This window comes from Idiotropiscis lumnitzeri, chromosome 1 (assembly GCF_059441095.1).
Source record: "Idiotropiscis lumnitzeri isolate Australia: NSW breed Sydney's pygmy pipehorse chromosome 1, RoL_Ilum_1.0, whole genome shotgun sequence".
In the NCBI taxonomy this organism is placed as follows: Eukaryota; Metazoa; Chordata; class Actinopteri; order Syngnathiformes; family Syngnathidae; genus Idiotropiscis; species Idiotropiscis lumnitzeri.
The window spans coordinates 27,673,097-27,689,228 of NC_142391.1; the positions used below are offsets into that span (position 1 = coordinate 27,673,097).

Consider the following 16,132-nt stretch of genomic DNA (forward strand, 5'->3'; position numbering starts at 1 on the left):
AACCCAACCATAACCGTAACCCTAGCCCTAACCCTAACACTAACGCTAACCCAACCCTCACCCTAAAACTAACCCTAATCCTAACCCTAACCCAACCCTAACCCTACCCCTAACACTAACCCTAACCATAGCGCTACCCCTAACCCCACCCCTGACCCTAACCCAGAGTCTAACTCGAACCCAAACCCTAACACTAACCCTCGCCCAAACCCTAACCTGAAAAACTAACTTAACACACCCTTAAACCTAAATGCTAAGTCTAGACCTTAGCGTGTTAGGCAGCGTGTTGGTCGAAGGGTTAATGACACTGCTTGCTGTGCAGGCGACCTTCGTTCAATTCTTACACAAAATGATTTTTTTCATTGACCTCCTAACCTAACTCAAACCCTATCCACGAAAGCCTATTCCTAATTCAAGCCCAATGACTAACGCAAACCCTAACTCGAACCCCAACCCTAAAACCTAACCTACCCCTATCCTTAAACCTAAACCCTAACTCTTGTGTTAGCCAGCTGTGATGGTCGAATGGTTAATGACACAGCTCTGTGTGCAGGTGACCCTGGTTAGAATCTTACACTTTCAGTGTTTTTATAGACCTTCTAACATAACCCCAAACCCTAACCACTGAAGCCTACCCCTAAACCCAAACCCCTAACACTTAACCATAACCCTACACTAACCCTAACCATTACCCCTAAACCTATCCCTAGCCCCTAACCCTATACCCGAACCCTTAAACCCTAACCCACACCCTAACTCTATCCCACACCCTAATTTTAACCCTACAACCTAACCTTAAACCTAAACACTATACCTAGACCCTACTACCTAGACACTGTGCAGGTGACCCTGGTTTAATTCTTACAAAAATATATATGTATTTTTTATAAACCCCCTAACCTAACCCAAACTCTAACCTAAACTCACTAAAGCCTAACCGTAACCAAACCCTAAAATCCAACTTAATACGGACCTTAAACCTTAACCCTAACTCTAGACCCTCTGTGTTATCCAGCTGGGATGGTCGAATGGTTCATGACACTCTGGGTTTAGGCGACCCCGGTTCAAATCTTGCTCTATTGGTGTTTTTATAACCCTCCTAACCTAACCCAAACGCTATAACATTGACCCGAACCCTAACCCTTACCCCTAACCCTAACCCTAAACCCTTAAGCTAACCCCTAACCCTACTTTGAAAACCAACTTGGAAACCTTAACCCTACTATGAAACCCTAACCCTACTTTGAAAACAACGTAGTTTCAAACCTAAACCCTGACCATTGTTTTAAAACCTACTTTCTTTCTTCACAAAATATGGTAGAAGAGTTAATTTATGTTAGGTTAGACAGGTTTTGTAATGAAAATTAAACGCAGAAGAGCATGGTTTGAGCAATAGTATATAATTCAACATAAACCAATAGCTAAACATGAGAAGGCAGTTAAAGAGTTATAGTATGTATTCACCTTTTACATTATTTATGTAATGACTACAATAAATAAGATGGATCATTTGGTTCTAGAGAAATACTTCATAAGAGGCAGAAAAAAAGAAAGGCATTTTCCTTTTTTTCCCACCTGGAAATGTGTAAAAACACGGACACCATAGTCATATGTTTATTACCCCATGTCACAGGGCACACACAATGTTCAAGTATGCCTGAGGAACTAAAATGGAGCAACTAGGGAAGAAAGGAAAAAACAATTATGAATAAAGGAGATAGAATGCATTTAGAAATAAGTGAACTGGCATTGCATGTCACAAAAACCCATCGACGCTCAATGATTTTGGAACAATTCACTGTAAAGTGCTAACTGGTTTGAGCTGAGGAAAAACAAAAAAAGCACATGTTCCCTTTGAAAGATCACACACACACACACACACCCCCGCGCCACGCACACACACACACACGCACACGCACTTTACACATTATGGAGGTACAGTAATGACCAACCAGAAGACCATGGACCACATTTCATTGATTAGTCCTTTAATAAGAAAACTGCTTCCTTATGTTCCTTGGTTAATGCTAACAGTGAGAATGTGGCCGTTGCGACGCCCGTTACACATCATGCTGCTCTTGAAGACCCATGTACAATTTTCCCTCTCCCTCGACAAGGCCCACATCTCCGCTCAAGTCCTTTGTGATGATGAGGATGATGATGATGGTGTTGAAGTGGGTGGTCTGGTGCGGCGTGACAAGAGCAGGGATCGATCCGGCTGATGCCCGCCTTTTCCTACAGGTCCTGAGAATCCACTGGTTTCCTTGGTGTGCCATATGTTAGGAGGCACCTTTAAAAAGAAAAACAAAACAAAACACGAAAAAAAAATAATAATCAGAATGAACCAGAACGGAAGGGGGCTGTCAGGTCAATAAACATCCCCCCTTCCATCGCCACTGTCCGCCTAAGCCCAATCCTAAGCGTAAAAAGGTCAAAAGAAGGTGTACTGCAGAATGGCTTTACTCCTCACAGTCTGCGGGGGGAGTTGGAGCCCCTGGGAGCTGAGGTGCGCTTGGTGGCGGTCTTGCGGCTGTTCTGTGGCGTCTGATTGACGTTGGTGGCCGAAGGTTTCCGAGCGGTAAGCGGGAGCCTCCCTTTGGGGCCCCTCCGGGTGGCCCTCTGCCCCGCCCGGCCCCTTGCGGCCCCCACTCGTCACTTGCGCGAGTGCAGCGTGTCCTGGAACTTGGTGCTGGTGTAGCGCACGTGGAATCCTTTCTTGTTGATGGTGTCGTCCGAGCGGAACTTAATCACGATGGAGTCGCCGGCTGAGTAGATCTCTTCTGGAGGCTTGGGGGGAACAGAGACAGATGAAAACACAGTGAATAGGGGGGCTCCTAAACTTGCGGCTAAAAACTGATGTCCAAATTGTGTCATTTTTTTTCACAAATAAATACTCAAAACTTTTACAAATGATTAAACAATTTAAAGGATGTAAAATGGCTAGAAAGTCTATCAAGTGAATTTGGAATTTTGCTTCAATATAAATTTGGGAATAATTGCTGATAACAACTGATAACTATACGGCATGAGTGATTGGATTTTTTTTAAGTTGATGATGATGATTCAAGGTTATTATAATTAACAAAAAACAACTAAATAAATGAAACTAAAATTCCCCACAAAAAATGTTAACAAAATAAATAAAAATGAGAGTTTTTAAATAATTAACATCTGAAACTACACTTTTACAATTCTAAAACTAAGTGAAACTAACTTCAATAATAACAAAAATGTCTTTCATTTCCTCTAAATGGCTCGAAACGATTCCTCGATGACTAAAATAGTTTAGTTTGATTCCATAATAGACTTGTTGTCGATTAATCTTGCAACAAACCTGATTAAAATCATCTGATAGGCTAGGTAGCAATCCTGCTCATTTGAATCAAGGTGTGTTGCAAAAGGGAGAAATGGAAAACAGAACTTTGGCCTTCGAGGTATAGGATTGAAGACCCCTGCTCTGTATTGTGAATCGTCACCCACGGCCGGTGAATCTGGAACGCATCCCAGCAATTAATGGAACGTCACTGTACTAACGTCACTCAAAACGCAACCTGGTCCTTTGCCAAAGTGCTCTGCCAGGTCATGCCACATGACATGACAAGTGCTTTTGTGCTGAATTGTGGATTTAATAAAATGGGGGAGAGTGATGAGAGTGATGCATTCCAGACAGACACAATAGGTGAAAATCTGCGATCGAGAGACACCATGTGACATGAAATTGTTTTAACCCCCCCCATGCTTTTTAAACTTACAAAAACACTTTTTAAACTCATAGTCAAGGGGGAAAAAAATAAATCTTGTACGCACTGTAGTGTATCATAAAATGTACAGAAAAATGTGATACGTTCCACAAAGCAAACATCAATTTAGCAGGGCTACGGTAGGTGAACTGCGATCTAGCGTGAAAACACTGAATTAAAAAAAGTAAATAAATAAATAAAAAATGCCATATTTGTGTTGGTTAGTCCATCAGAGGCCCCTTCTTGGTTCACAGATGATGATAGAAGATGACCATTTATTTATTAAACTGCAGATGGAAAGCTTTTCTTTTCAGTGTGTGTGGTAGGCTTTGTTTGTAATGTTTTCTTAAGTAACAATCGACAATATTGTCAAAAATATGTTCTTCGTTTATAATCAAGGCTCGCAAAATATTTCGGACATTTATGACGTGTGGGAAGTCGCTTGGAGTTTAAGATCAAATAAAAAAAGGACTGTTTTGGCAAAATACGAGGGAAACTGGATGGAATTACTCATGGCATCATTTGGGGGAATACTGCAAAAATAGTGACAGATTGAGAACACTTTTTTCACCAGCTTTAATTTGACTTATGACTCCATTGGGTTTGTTGTAAATAGATTTTTGACATGCTTACGCGTCAACTTTGCTCTTTGACGGTCCTTTTAAGTTCAAGGTAAATAATTCAAGCGAGTAATTCCCACTAAAGCTAATACCAACTCAGCAGCTATCTACGCGCTAATACATGTCCAGAGATTGTGCACAACGGGATAAAAAGTGTGGGAATCAATTTTACTGTTTGGCATAATTGACTTTGCCATAACCTTGAACTTTCAACCAGTCATGGGTGCTTTATGATGTTAAATGCTGAGGAAAAAAGCAAACAAAATGTTTTGGTGCTAGTTTCATGTGTGTGTGTTTTTGTTTTAAAACAAAAAAATCTGGCATTGGAAGAGTGGTGTGGAGACTTTGTAAATCTACAACCCGTAAATGAAATACAATCCAGACAAGAGGTGTTCTGCTTACCCCTGAGCCACAGTAACGTCCTAGCCGCGGGGACTTGGTGTCAGCCCCGTCAAAGAGCTCCATGTAGTCGTAGCCGCAGTCCGCCTCCTCCTCAATCTCAAAGGTCTGGAAGATGAGCTCCACGCCGTAGCCTTTCTCGGCTGAGATCACCCACTGGCAGTCGGAGGCTCCGGGGTAGTTGTTGTCCCCAAACTGGGCGTGGGAGAACAGGTCCTTGGTCTTGACCTCGGCCTTCAAGCGACCGCCACACTCTGTGCATAGAAAAATCAAGTTGAACTAAATAACAGTCAAGTAGAGCGCTCAACTGTTCTGTTTTTTTAGTTAAAGGGACACTTGATCTGACTGAAAATGTCCATTTACATAATAGGTATCCATGTAAAATTTACATCAGTACGAAAATTCAACCACCTCAAAGACTCTTTAGTGATTTAAGGGCTTTTTGTGGTGAGATTTACGACGAATTGGCACGTCTCCCTGAGGAGGTCGGCTATCTACGTCACAGCAGGGCGGCAAGAGTAATATTATTCGTTCTGTCAATTCTGTCGTCTAAAACGGCGAGCGATGGCCACCATAATTCAAATGCACATTACTACTCTAGTTCACTGTGAAAGTAGAAAAGCGTTCTGCACAATAGTTTGGATTTATTGACATCAAACGAGAGCTCATGTCATCACCTCCACAATATCAAAAATAGCCTGCCGATCGCTTTTGCACTTGTACATGAAAAACCGGACAAGAATCTGCACATGAACCCTAACTGGTTATATTTCGAACATTTAGCTACGCTAAAGTTTTGTTTAGTGTGAGGAGGCAACAGGCGGCTAGCATCTGCCAGCAGGCAGATTGGATGCTTCCCACCCACGGCTAACCAGTTGCACCGCTGCAATGGTGTTGAAAGTAAAGGTAGTAATTAGCTTCTGGTCTGGAGGTTGGCAGAACAGAATCTTACCGCCCAGACACGCGGCTATGTCACGTCGAGTACATTCGCATCTGCCACTGCTCGCAGCCGCCAGCGTCGATTTTGAATAAACTGCTCATCGATAAACTCTGGAGGTTGTCTTTTTGAACATTCTGCGTTCGGCGCAGCACGTGCTTTTAGACACACGTCAATGTCGGATAGCAAGCTTTGCGATAATGTTTAAAAGTTGGATTTTGAAAAATCCAACACAGACTGAAATTTTTCAGAGCACCCAAGTTCCAGCAAGGAGGCCGACTCCACAGGTGAGTGTGGCCGCACTGGTTGTGTGCGTGTAGGCGTAGCCCGGAGTGGTCTTGGTAAAAAAAAGACGTAAGGCAAGCTAATGCTTAAGAATGAAATCTTCCCAAACGCATCTTGGTGACTTATTAAAGAAAACAGACAAGTCAGAAAATGCACTTAAGCTGCTCATTTCCTCGTTCTTTTTTAAGTCATTGTGTTGATGTAGAAAACCCTAAAAACTCCATCTAGTGCCATGTGTAATAGTTGCCACGTGTGTACCTGCAGTGTGCGATGCCTCAAAGCCTTTCTTCTGCACGGAGTTGTCGGAGAAAAAACGGATGAAGAGTTTATTGCCGCTGGATGTGATGGGCTGCGGCTTTTTTGTGCCGCAGAAGCGACCGAGAGTTTGAGCTTTGCCGTCTTTCCCGTCGTAGATTTCGATGTGGTCGTAAGCGCATTCCAGATGAGCTTCCATGTCGATCTCATTGAAAGCCTATGATAGAGGAAGAATGATCACGTTACGTCCACATCCAGTGATTCTTTTGATACAGTGATGGGCCACTTCATTAGGTACATTTGTAATACAAAAGCTGAAACCAAAATCTTATACAGCAATACTCACAGGCATATATTCTTCATGCTTTAGGAAAAATGAACAATATTGCAGCATCTTACTGAGTGACTTACTGTCGTAGTAAAAAAAGGAAGCAATGTTCTGTTTGTAATCAGCATGACAGTATTACACTGCCCCCTGGTGGCCAACCAGAAAGAGCAGCACAATGATTTGAATTTGAACTTCGATTCCTGGAGAGCCATAGCCTACCTGTTTTAGATCTCTCCCTACTCCGAACACACCTGATTCAAATAAATCAGCATTGTTTCATGCTTCTACAGTGCTTGTTGAGCTCTGTTGTGCTGATGGTTTGAATCAGGTAGGGAGAAAACAGGAGAGGCAGAATATGGCTCTCAAGGAACTGGAGTTCCCTACCCCTGCTCTAGCACATCACGTATTTATAATAATAATAATGATGAAAACTTAACGGTTAGGTTCAGTAACAGGTGGATTTTTTTTCCCGAAATGTCAGCGGTAAAAAAAAATGCATGGTGAAAATTGTGTTGATCACACTTTTAAAGGTCAAACTTAAAAACATAAAATTAAATCATCTCGAAAATCTGTAAAAAAAAAAAAAAGCAGACATTTTTAAAAACACAAGACACATAAAGTCGATCTGATTATAATTTGCACCATCAGTGTTATATTATTTCTCAGCCCAATATTACAGTGCTATTTTTCTTTATTAAAAACCCGAACAAAATTGCATTTTTTTTTTTGGGCTGTTACGGATACATGGCATTTCCATTCATTTCAACGTAGAAAGAGGATTTGAGATGCAAGCGTTTTAATTAACGAGCATGGTCAGGGAATGGATAAGGCTTGTATCTCAAGGCATCACTGTACCTGTGAATGTATTCAGTGACATGACATATTATATTTTGTCACCTATTGACCAAAAAAATAAGAAACACTCAGTCGCATATAAGGAAAATTTTTCACTTCATCTAAGAAGTATGTGTTGAGCATGTGTGAGGAAGCTGAAAGCACGAATGGGACCATATCACACACTCAGAAGCCCGGATTCGAAGAACAACGTGTAACATACTATTTTGATGCGGTGGCCAGGCGTGGTGGTGAGCGCCCAGGTGCATGCCTTCTTGCTGGGATATTTATCCGGCCAGTTGGGACTGGTGATGGTACCGCTTACGCTGGTCACTGTGTGATCGCAGCCAGCTGTGATGACAAAACAAAACAAAAAATGTGTAAGCGCAAACACAATTAAATGTATGAGGATCTTTGCACAGGAACTAAAGAAAACTATATTTGGCGGGATACCCTCTTTGCAATCATGCTTGTTCTCATGCAGCACAAATCCGCTCCGGCACTGGCAGCTGTAGCTTCCGAAAGTGTTGACGCATTCGTGCTGACAGCCGCCGTTCTCTTTGGAGCACTCATCTTTGTCTGAGGACGCACATAGACGATGATCACAGGTGTTAAACTCAAGGCTCACCAAGTCATTGTAGGTGGCTGGCATCGCACAATTTTCTACTAGTCATGAAAATGATAACCAAAAGGCGGCTGCAATTATGTGAATCAATGGGACGATTATTGGGGTTCCCACCCACAACATATGATTGGAAAGGACAAGAAGAGTGACTGCCTTGTGCTCTGGACCGCAAACAAACACAATGCATCTCAGCTTCTGGCAATGTTATAGCGAGCCAAAAGTTTTGGGAAAAAAAACTAAACAAAAAAACAATGAGCTGGCGTAACAATTCATACTCCGACACTTGTTTACATCCTTCATTTTCTAAAAAGAACACGACTCTATGCTGTTGATATTTAATTTTAAATGTCATTAAATCTGCAAGAGATCGAGATTGAGAGGAACTATTTTATTATTGATTTATTTAACTTGCTTTGAGCTTGATACACAATTCTGAAATAACAAATTTGCTCCGATTACCTCTAATTCTACAGTATGTTTGCGTTAATAATGAACAATATTGATGTTAAGACACTGACCATGTCCACAATTAATAAGGAAACAGAAATATCAACATGCATATCTTTTCTTCTCTTTCGGTGTTTGCATTTCTGAAAGATCGCTACTCCTACGAAATCCCGATGTCCCATCACCGGTGAGCTATTGTTACAACAGGAAGGCAGGCAACTCATGTGGTCGAAGGGCGCTACTTGTATGAATTATACAAAAGACAAGCAGTTTTTTTTTTTTTTTTGCTTTTCCTTAGCGATTTTACGTTGATTTGGTTTGACATTGTAACCAGTTGAGGGCAACCCTAAGGACAATGTGACTTGCGCAGCAATCAATTCTGAGCTAGATGAACTCACCTGAGAAGAACTGTGCTTTAAAGCCCTTTTTGGACACCGTGTTGTCGGACTTGAACTCAATGCGCATGTTGTTGTACTGCGAGGTGATGGCTTCGGGTTTCTCGGCGCCACAGAATTTCCCGTGGAGCCTGGAATCTGCAGAGAGTCCGCTGCGCACCTCCACGTAGTCATACTTGCAAACCTGAGCATGGATACGGAGCTAGATAAAGTCGCTACAACGTCTTCGGTGGCATGATATGGACAGCAGGACGGGTGTGGTGACGAAGGGAAAACAGAACAAACCCACCCAGTGCTGATACATAAGAACCCCAGTGCTCACGTCATTGCCCTCAGTCTCGAAGACGTCAAAGAGCAGAGTTATGCGGTACTGCGTGGGGGCAACCAGCTGCCAGATGCAGTTTTTGTTGGGGGGATATTCCCTGGGCCAACCGGGGCTGGTGATGGAGCCATTCAGCTTGGTTATGAAGCCTCCACAGGCCGCTGCACATGAGACACAAAAATGGGACGACTTTAAGACAAGACAAGCAGCAAAAAGGCGAAATATCCTTTCTGCATTCAACCAATGACGGTCTGGCTTGCCAAGGGTGGTTTTGGGAATGCTCAGGATGAATTATGTAATGTAGTACTCTGCTACAGCTGCAACGCCCTAACTTGGCTATTCTTAGTCAAGATGAATGTTCAGTTGCAACTTTCAAGCTAAACATGCAAAAGAGACTCTTTGCGATTTTGTGTGCAGTTTGATCGTGTGGCAACCCCTCAGTTTTTGTAACATTGTCCAATTTCCTGCTAATTCATATTTATATGATCAATTAATTCATTTATTACACCATATGGAAAGCGCTTTGTTACAGCGCCAGCTGTTGTGAAATGTGCTATATCAATTAAGTTGTATTGTATTGTATTGGTGTTTTGTACAGTAGCACAGAAGTGCTGCAATAGACATTTTCTACCAACTATGACATGATAAGTGCACGATAGCACCATTATCGTCATGTTTTTATAACCATATACAACACAAATATAGTTTATGGAGTATATAGCATTAACTGCAATAGCATTTATTATTGCGATTCATTTGATTACTTTTATAGCATTTTATGTGAATTAATTTAAATAATTTCTTCCAGCAGGTTTTAATTAGTCCCTCACAATGGCTGCAAAAGGGTCATTCCTGCTTTTCAGTACAAACAGCACAAGCATGGAATGCACGGACAAAGACAATCCAATCATTTCTTCAAAGCCTTCTGATGGAATGTTTGAACATACTTTTGAAGGCGGGATTTTCATAACAATTTAAAATATGTGCTCTAGCTCCGGATCTGATGACGATTTAAACTTTGATGCAGAATTATCTGTCAAAATGAGTATTCTCCACGGTGAAGCGTGGATTTGGAAGCATGGCAGAGGTGAAAATGTAATATTTCCGACCTCCGAAAACACCATCCGACGTACCCTCACAGCTGCGCTTGTCAGCAGCCAGCTCATAGCCTGGGTCACAGGCACACTTGTAGCTGCCCAGCGTGTTGACACAGCGTTGCTCACAGCGACCGTTGTCAGGCTTGGAGCACTCATCCATCTCTGAAACACAAAGATATGTTAGGACCCTTTTAGCTGGGCCCCCTGCTTTCACGGGGCTGTACGAGACATCCTCCAAACAAGGAGGTTCACACACAACCCAGTGGTGCAATAACATACAGTGTAACCCTCAACCCAAACACCACAAATATCAAACAGTGGTACCTTGACTCGAATTTGATTTTCCCGATTGAAATTGAATTAATCCATTCCAGCCATCCAAAAACATCAGAATTTTTGTTTGTTTTTTAATTGGGACAAAAAAAAAAAAAGCATTGTAGTGAGAATGCAAAGACAGCCTCGCGCATTAAAGGCCATTAACATCAATGATGGGCCGCCAGCACGAGTTAGCTAGCTGCCAACTGGCGAGCTCGGCGATTTCCAATTTCTGTTCTGTGGCACAATGTGTGTCAATCCATCCATTCGTTATCTGTTCTGCTTGTCCTCAATAGGGTCGCGGGGGTGCTGGAGGTTATCCCAGCTGTTTTCGGGCAGTAGGCAGGGTACGCCCTGGACTGGTTGCCAGCTAATCGCAGGGCACACAAAGACAAACAACCGTCCACTTGCACACTCACGCCTAGGGACAATTTAAAGTGTTCAATCAACCTGCCATGCATGTTTTTGGAATGTGGGAGGAAACCGGAGTACCCGGAAAAAACCCACACTGGCACGGGGAGGACATGCAAACTCCATATTGGAAGGCCGGAGCCGGAATCGAACCCACGACCTCTGCACTGTGAGGCCATCGTACTAACCAGTCGGCCACCCGAGGAGAGAGGCCGGCATGCGTAATGGTGTGGCCGCCTTGGAGCAAAATTAAGTGCCCAAGCTAGCGAAATGCAGCGACTGTCAGAACAATTAAACGCTCTTCTACGACAACCACTGTCACCACATATTATCATTTCAGTATTTTTTGTTTGATGGTGTGCTCTTAAATTTTTCGATTGTAAAATATGTGCCATGGCTCAATAAATGTCTGGGAAGACTGGGCCAGCAGCTCACTTGCCAACGCTTATCAAAAGAAATGGGTTTTATCGATTTTGAAAATTTTACAGTAAATCACTGTTTTGCTTCTTTTTATACTCGCGTGACAGTAAATGTTGAAAACAAAAATAGAAATGTCATGTGGTTGGTTAATTGAGTGTATTTCAAGATAATGTTTTTTAATGAATGAAATGTTTTTGTGATGACTCAACAATCCCACACAACAACAGTTTTCTTTTCTTGGCAAGTTATTAAACGTTTCACGATAGCAAACTCCAACTTTCAATATTTCCAATGGGAAAATGAGTTTGACCTTTCCAGGTTCCACCGTGATTTAAAGTGCTAATGCCAAACACATTACTTCTTGGAGACACATGCTGAAATTCCCTCCAGCGTTCACAACCTTTCAACTCTGACCTTTGAAGAAATTGGCTGCAAATCCAGCCTTGTTGACGGAGCCATCTGAAACAAATTTCATCCACAGCTGGTTGGAGCTGGTTTTGATGTCATCTGGTTTGTCATAGCCGCAGAAGCGGCCTAGCAGGGGGCTGTTCTCCGAGTTTCCATCACGCACCTCCAGGTAGTCGTATGCGCAACTGTCATGTCTCTCGATCTGCGTAACAGAGGGTTGGTTTTTGGGACGGGGTTTGCGAACCAAATTTTGGAGAAAGCATGCATGAACGTTTGCCAGGGCGGGGCCTCACTTCAAAGGACTGGAAGGTGAGGCCTACGTGGTAGCCCTGAGCTACAGTAACCTTCCACACGCATGCTTTGTTAGGCCTGTAGTCATCAGGGTAGTTGGGGGACTGGATCTGGCCGCTGTCCTTCTTCACCTCCCCACCACAGATGGCTGCACGTGACAGGAAGAAAAGAATAAAAAAACTCGCTTCAAAGCAAAAATCATTATCGCGTGCCTTAAGAAAATAAAACATGTGCACACTGATCGGCTTTTCGCAATGTGGATTAGCTGAAACGCCTCACACACACGTACACGCTCAGTGACTAACACACACACAAGCTTCTGCATGGCCTGGAAACAATGGAGCCGATTCTGAGGGCAGGCCAAAATCTGATTAATGCAGCAAAAAGTGGCTGACACATCAGCAGTACGGGTGCCAAAAAAGGAGGATATTACTGCAGCTTGGAGGCGGATGTGCGAGTTCACCCAGATGAGCGACATCGCCGCCGCTTAGGCGGAGAGGTCGAGAATCGGCGCTTACCCTCATAAACGGCAGAGAAGCCTTTTCCCACCCAGTTGCTACTGCTGCGGAACTCGATCCACAACCGGCTGTCAGTGGAGATGATTGGCTCGGGCAGTTTGTCGCCACAAAATCGGCCTGGATCACAGGTGTGGATGGGAGAGATTTTGAGTTTCATACAATTTGAGCAGGCTTGCATTATGAACTTTAAAGGGGCACCTTCTTCTGCCTCCAAAGCCAAAAACACTCGAGTCATGCTGTTAGTCGCATTACATGTATACATCGTGTCAGTGCTACAAGCAGTGCTATGTCACGTTCCTTTGCCTCGCTCGCTCTCGCTCTTTCTTTTCCTCGACCCAAGGAGTCGAAACAAATCAAAACCATCCCAAGTCTGTTTTTCTATTGCTTAAGTTGCCGAAGTGTATGCTCATGTGCGACATATTATACACCATATACCTAGGAACTGAACTCTTAAAATTCCATATGGAAAGTATTTTGAGGGAAATTTGGATGTGATGTGATGCCAAATTAATGACATCAGACTTAGTTGGAGAAGAGTCATGTCAAAACAATTTTATTAGTACTGTCAAGTGAATCATTTTTTAAACTAATTACTCACAAAACAATTTCATGATTAATTGCAATTAATCACATTTTTCAATTACTATTTTTTGTGAAGCATGTAACAGATATTTACTTGAATAATATCTTGGAATGAATGCAAAATCACCAAACATGAAGTATATTTAATTCAGAGACTGTTCTAATAGCTTTCTTTGATTCTTGAATCCAATCTAATCGACGGGCTTTTTTTCTTAGAAACATTTCTCAAAACTGCCCACGAGCAAATCACTCCAGCAGTGTTGGTTTGCAAGGCCCAGTGGTAACTTGAGCAGAGTGTTTTGTTCTGAGATGATGTGCTAAAGATGTACAGCTAATATGGTACGATACATGCAAAGAATGCAAATTCTTTTTTAAGTAAATCAAAATGAGTTAACTGAGTTAAAAATATAAATTTTTTTAGATTAATCTCCAGAGTTAACACTTTCATTTGGACACCCTTAATTATGATATATATGAACAACAACTGTGTCTCGTGAAAGGAAAAAAAATGTCATGGATGTCTTGCGCCGTTCAAATGACTAAAAATGACCTTTGAGGGGCGCCTTCCTCCAATATCCGTCCCTGATTTCCACATGGTCATACCAGCACAGGTGACTCCTGTATAGATCCATGGAGGTGAAGTTCAGAATGATCTTTAAAAACCAAGAGAGGGGTGATTATTGACACTAAACGGGACAAAGGTCACATGGCGATAAGACCTTGGAAGAGAGAAAATAACACAACATGGAAGGGAGGAGAGTGTTTGTTTTAGAACGTCACATGGCCGATTTGGCCTTTACCACCTGGCTCACCTTTTCTCCTGGTGTGACGGATATTCTCCAGATGCAATGCATGTAGGCCGAGTAACCGTTGGGGAAACCCGGAGAGGAAAAATTGCCGTTGCTATCCTGCAGACTGTCACCACATCCTGTCCGCAGAGACAAACACACACGAGGATCTGTGCGTTAAGGCCTGAGCCGTGACCATGTGGAACAGCAAATCAGTCCCAGGCTGCAACACCTCAGTCACGACTTCAAACTGTACAGGCAAACACCTGCACAGGAACCACCCCGCAGACACATTTAAAGTAGAACGCCAAAGAGAGACGTGTGGCTTGTGAGGCACTGACCTGAGTCTGATTTACGCATTTCTGAGCCAAGCAGAATGGCGTTTTTGCCAGTGAATTAGCAGCTTGACATAAAAGAAATTGAATTTAAAAAAAAACTGACGTTTTCTGACCTGATGTTTGAAGCAGATCTTCAAGCTACGACGTTAGTCCTCGTTTGTTAATTAGATCCAGTTTTGATTGGTGGTTCAGTTTAGAGACATTTCTAAGGTTGAATATAACATCTTGCATGCTTGGCTTTGATATGGAGAAAACGTTTTACAATTCACAGCAGCTGCAGCTTCATTTTCCTCACAAAGCCAGTAAGTTTTTTTTTTTGTTTTGTATAATCATCTTACTCAATCAAGATGAAAGAGTCCATTGCATGAGAAGGCTGCCTCCAAGACAAAAGACAAAGAATTTTGATGTATTTTTAGGCATGTGAGATGTTTGGAGCGCGTGCCTGAAAACCTCAGAGTGCGAAGCATTCGCCCAATGGGAAGTCCATCTTTGTGTGGCAGAATACCGTCTGCCTCACCGCATGCCATCTTTGCTGCGGTTTTATGTGATCAGTAAAATTCAATAATGAATACACAAATATTACATTTATGGAAAAGTCAACATCCTACTAAAAGTGCCTGAAAGCGAAATGGACTTGCCAATTACAACCTCTTCAACCAGGTTAGTGTGGGATTGCGCAATCTGACCTCGTGTCCCTAAGAGAATTGATAAGTAAAAAGGAAGTTAAGCATGTCGTGATGCACCGAGTTCAGATCGTGGTTGTAAACATATGGGATTTTTTTTATTTTTTTTATTTTGGTCTTTAAATTCAGTTGCTTTTGTTTTTAGAGCAAGACCGATCGTTTTTATTTTGTCGTAAATGCTTTGTTTTAGTGTAGTTTTTGTTCGATTTTGTTTCGTTTGCATAAATATAAGGTGTGTTTTGTCAAGTACAAGATTATAATTATTTTGCAATTAAGTAAACTACAGTTCAGAAACAATAGTTTGGCCATCCTTCTTTAAGGACGTACACCAATACCACAGTTAAGAGACGAATGAACCTCAAAAGCTCATGTATGATATTAATTGACAAAGACAAAAACAAAGGACATTTTTGCTATATTTTTAATTTGTTTTATAAAATAAGATTCATTTTTATCTTCTTTTGTTTACAAATGTTTTTCCTTTTCCATTTCAGTTTTAGCTATTTTGTTCGTTTTCATTCACTGAAATAATCTTGGTCCAGATGCTGATCTTACAAATGAATACTATAATACGAGACACTCTCTCGAAGGATCCTCCAAAAATAAACCTGACCCTCTAAAAATAAAGCAGCCCGCTAGAGGATGTGATACATTATGTACGTGACGCCCTTGCTTAACTGGCAAAATTAAATATGCAAAGACTTGATGCTAAGGCAGGCGCCAAGAGGCAAAAAGGGGAGGCTCAAGATGTATTTCCTTAGGGGATATTGTGGAGCGTAAATTTGTATCTTGTATCTAACAATTCGTTATTTCAACTCAGTTTCACTTAGCAGGAGAAATGAAAACATCTCCTCCAACTGTTTACACGACTGCCTTTGCGCAAGCACGCGTAAGCGGAAGAACAAGGAGCCCGTCAGTGATGAGTTGTGGGGAATAATGCAAAACGGTTAAAAACCACTTGGGGCCACGAGTAGGGGAACATTTTTAGGAATGCGTCATGAATGCGAGATCCATGGCTGTGGAAGGATTTTGTTGGTTTCCCGGAACACATCACTGCTTCCACATCACAAGGGGGTTTCTTCCTCCAAGACCGT

General features: G+C 42.1%; 1 protein-coding gene across 2 annotated transcripts in view; it reads right to left on the reverse strand.

The window, feature by feature from the left end:
• Positions 1 to 1,384: 1,384 nt before the first annotated feature.
• Positions 1,385 to 16,132, reverse strand: part of bmp1a (bone morphogenetic protein 1a) — a 39,599-nt gene continuing 24,851 nt past the window's right edge. For both annotated transcript variants that reach the window (XM_088292819.1, XM_088292828.1), the window contains 13 exons: positions 14,042 to 14,157; positions 13,780 to 13,882; positions 12,648 to 12,764; positions 12,132 to 12,277; positions 11,845 to 12,040; positions 10,321 to 10,446; positions 9,188 to 9,348; positions 8,869 to 9,049; positions 7,852 to 7,977; positions 7,622 to 7,749; positions 6,240 to 6,453; positions 4,763 to 5,013; positions 1,385 to 2,787 (listed from right to left, as the gene is read on the reverse strand). In XM_088292819.1, coding sequence (XP_088148945.1) covers positions 2,653 to 2,787; positions 4,763 to 5,013; positions 6,240 to 6,453; positions 7,622 to 7,749; positions 7,852 to 7,977; positions 8,869 to 9,049; positions 9,188 to 9,348; positions 10,321 to 10,446; positions 11,845 to 12,040; positions 12,132 to 12,277; positions 12,648 to 12,764; positions 13,780 to 13,882; positions 14,042 to 14,157 — 2,000 coding nt within the window. In that variant the 3' untranslated portion in view covers positions 1,385 to 2,652. The remainder of the gene's footprint in view (positions 2,788 to 4,762; positions 5,014 to 6,239; positions 6,454 to 7,621; positions 7,750 to 7,851; positions 7,978 to 8,868; positions 9,050 to 9,187; positions 9,349 to 10,320; positions 10,447 to 11,844; positions 12,041 to 12,131; positions 12,278 to 12,647; positions 12,765 to 13,779; positions 13,883 to 14,041; positions 14,158 to 16,132) is intronic.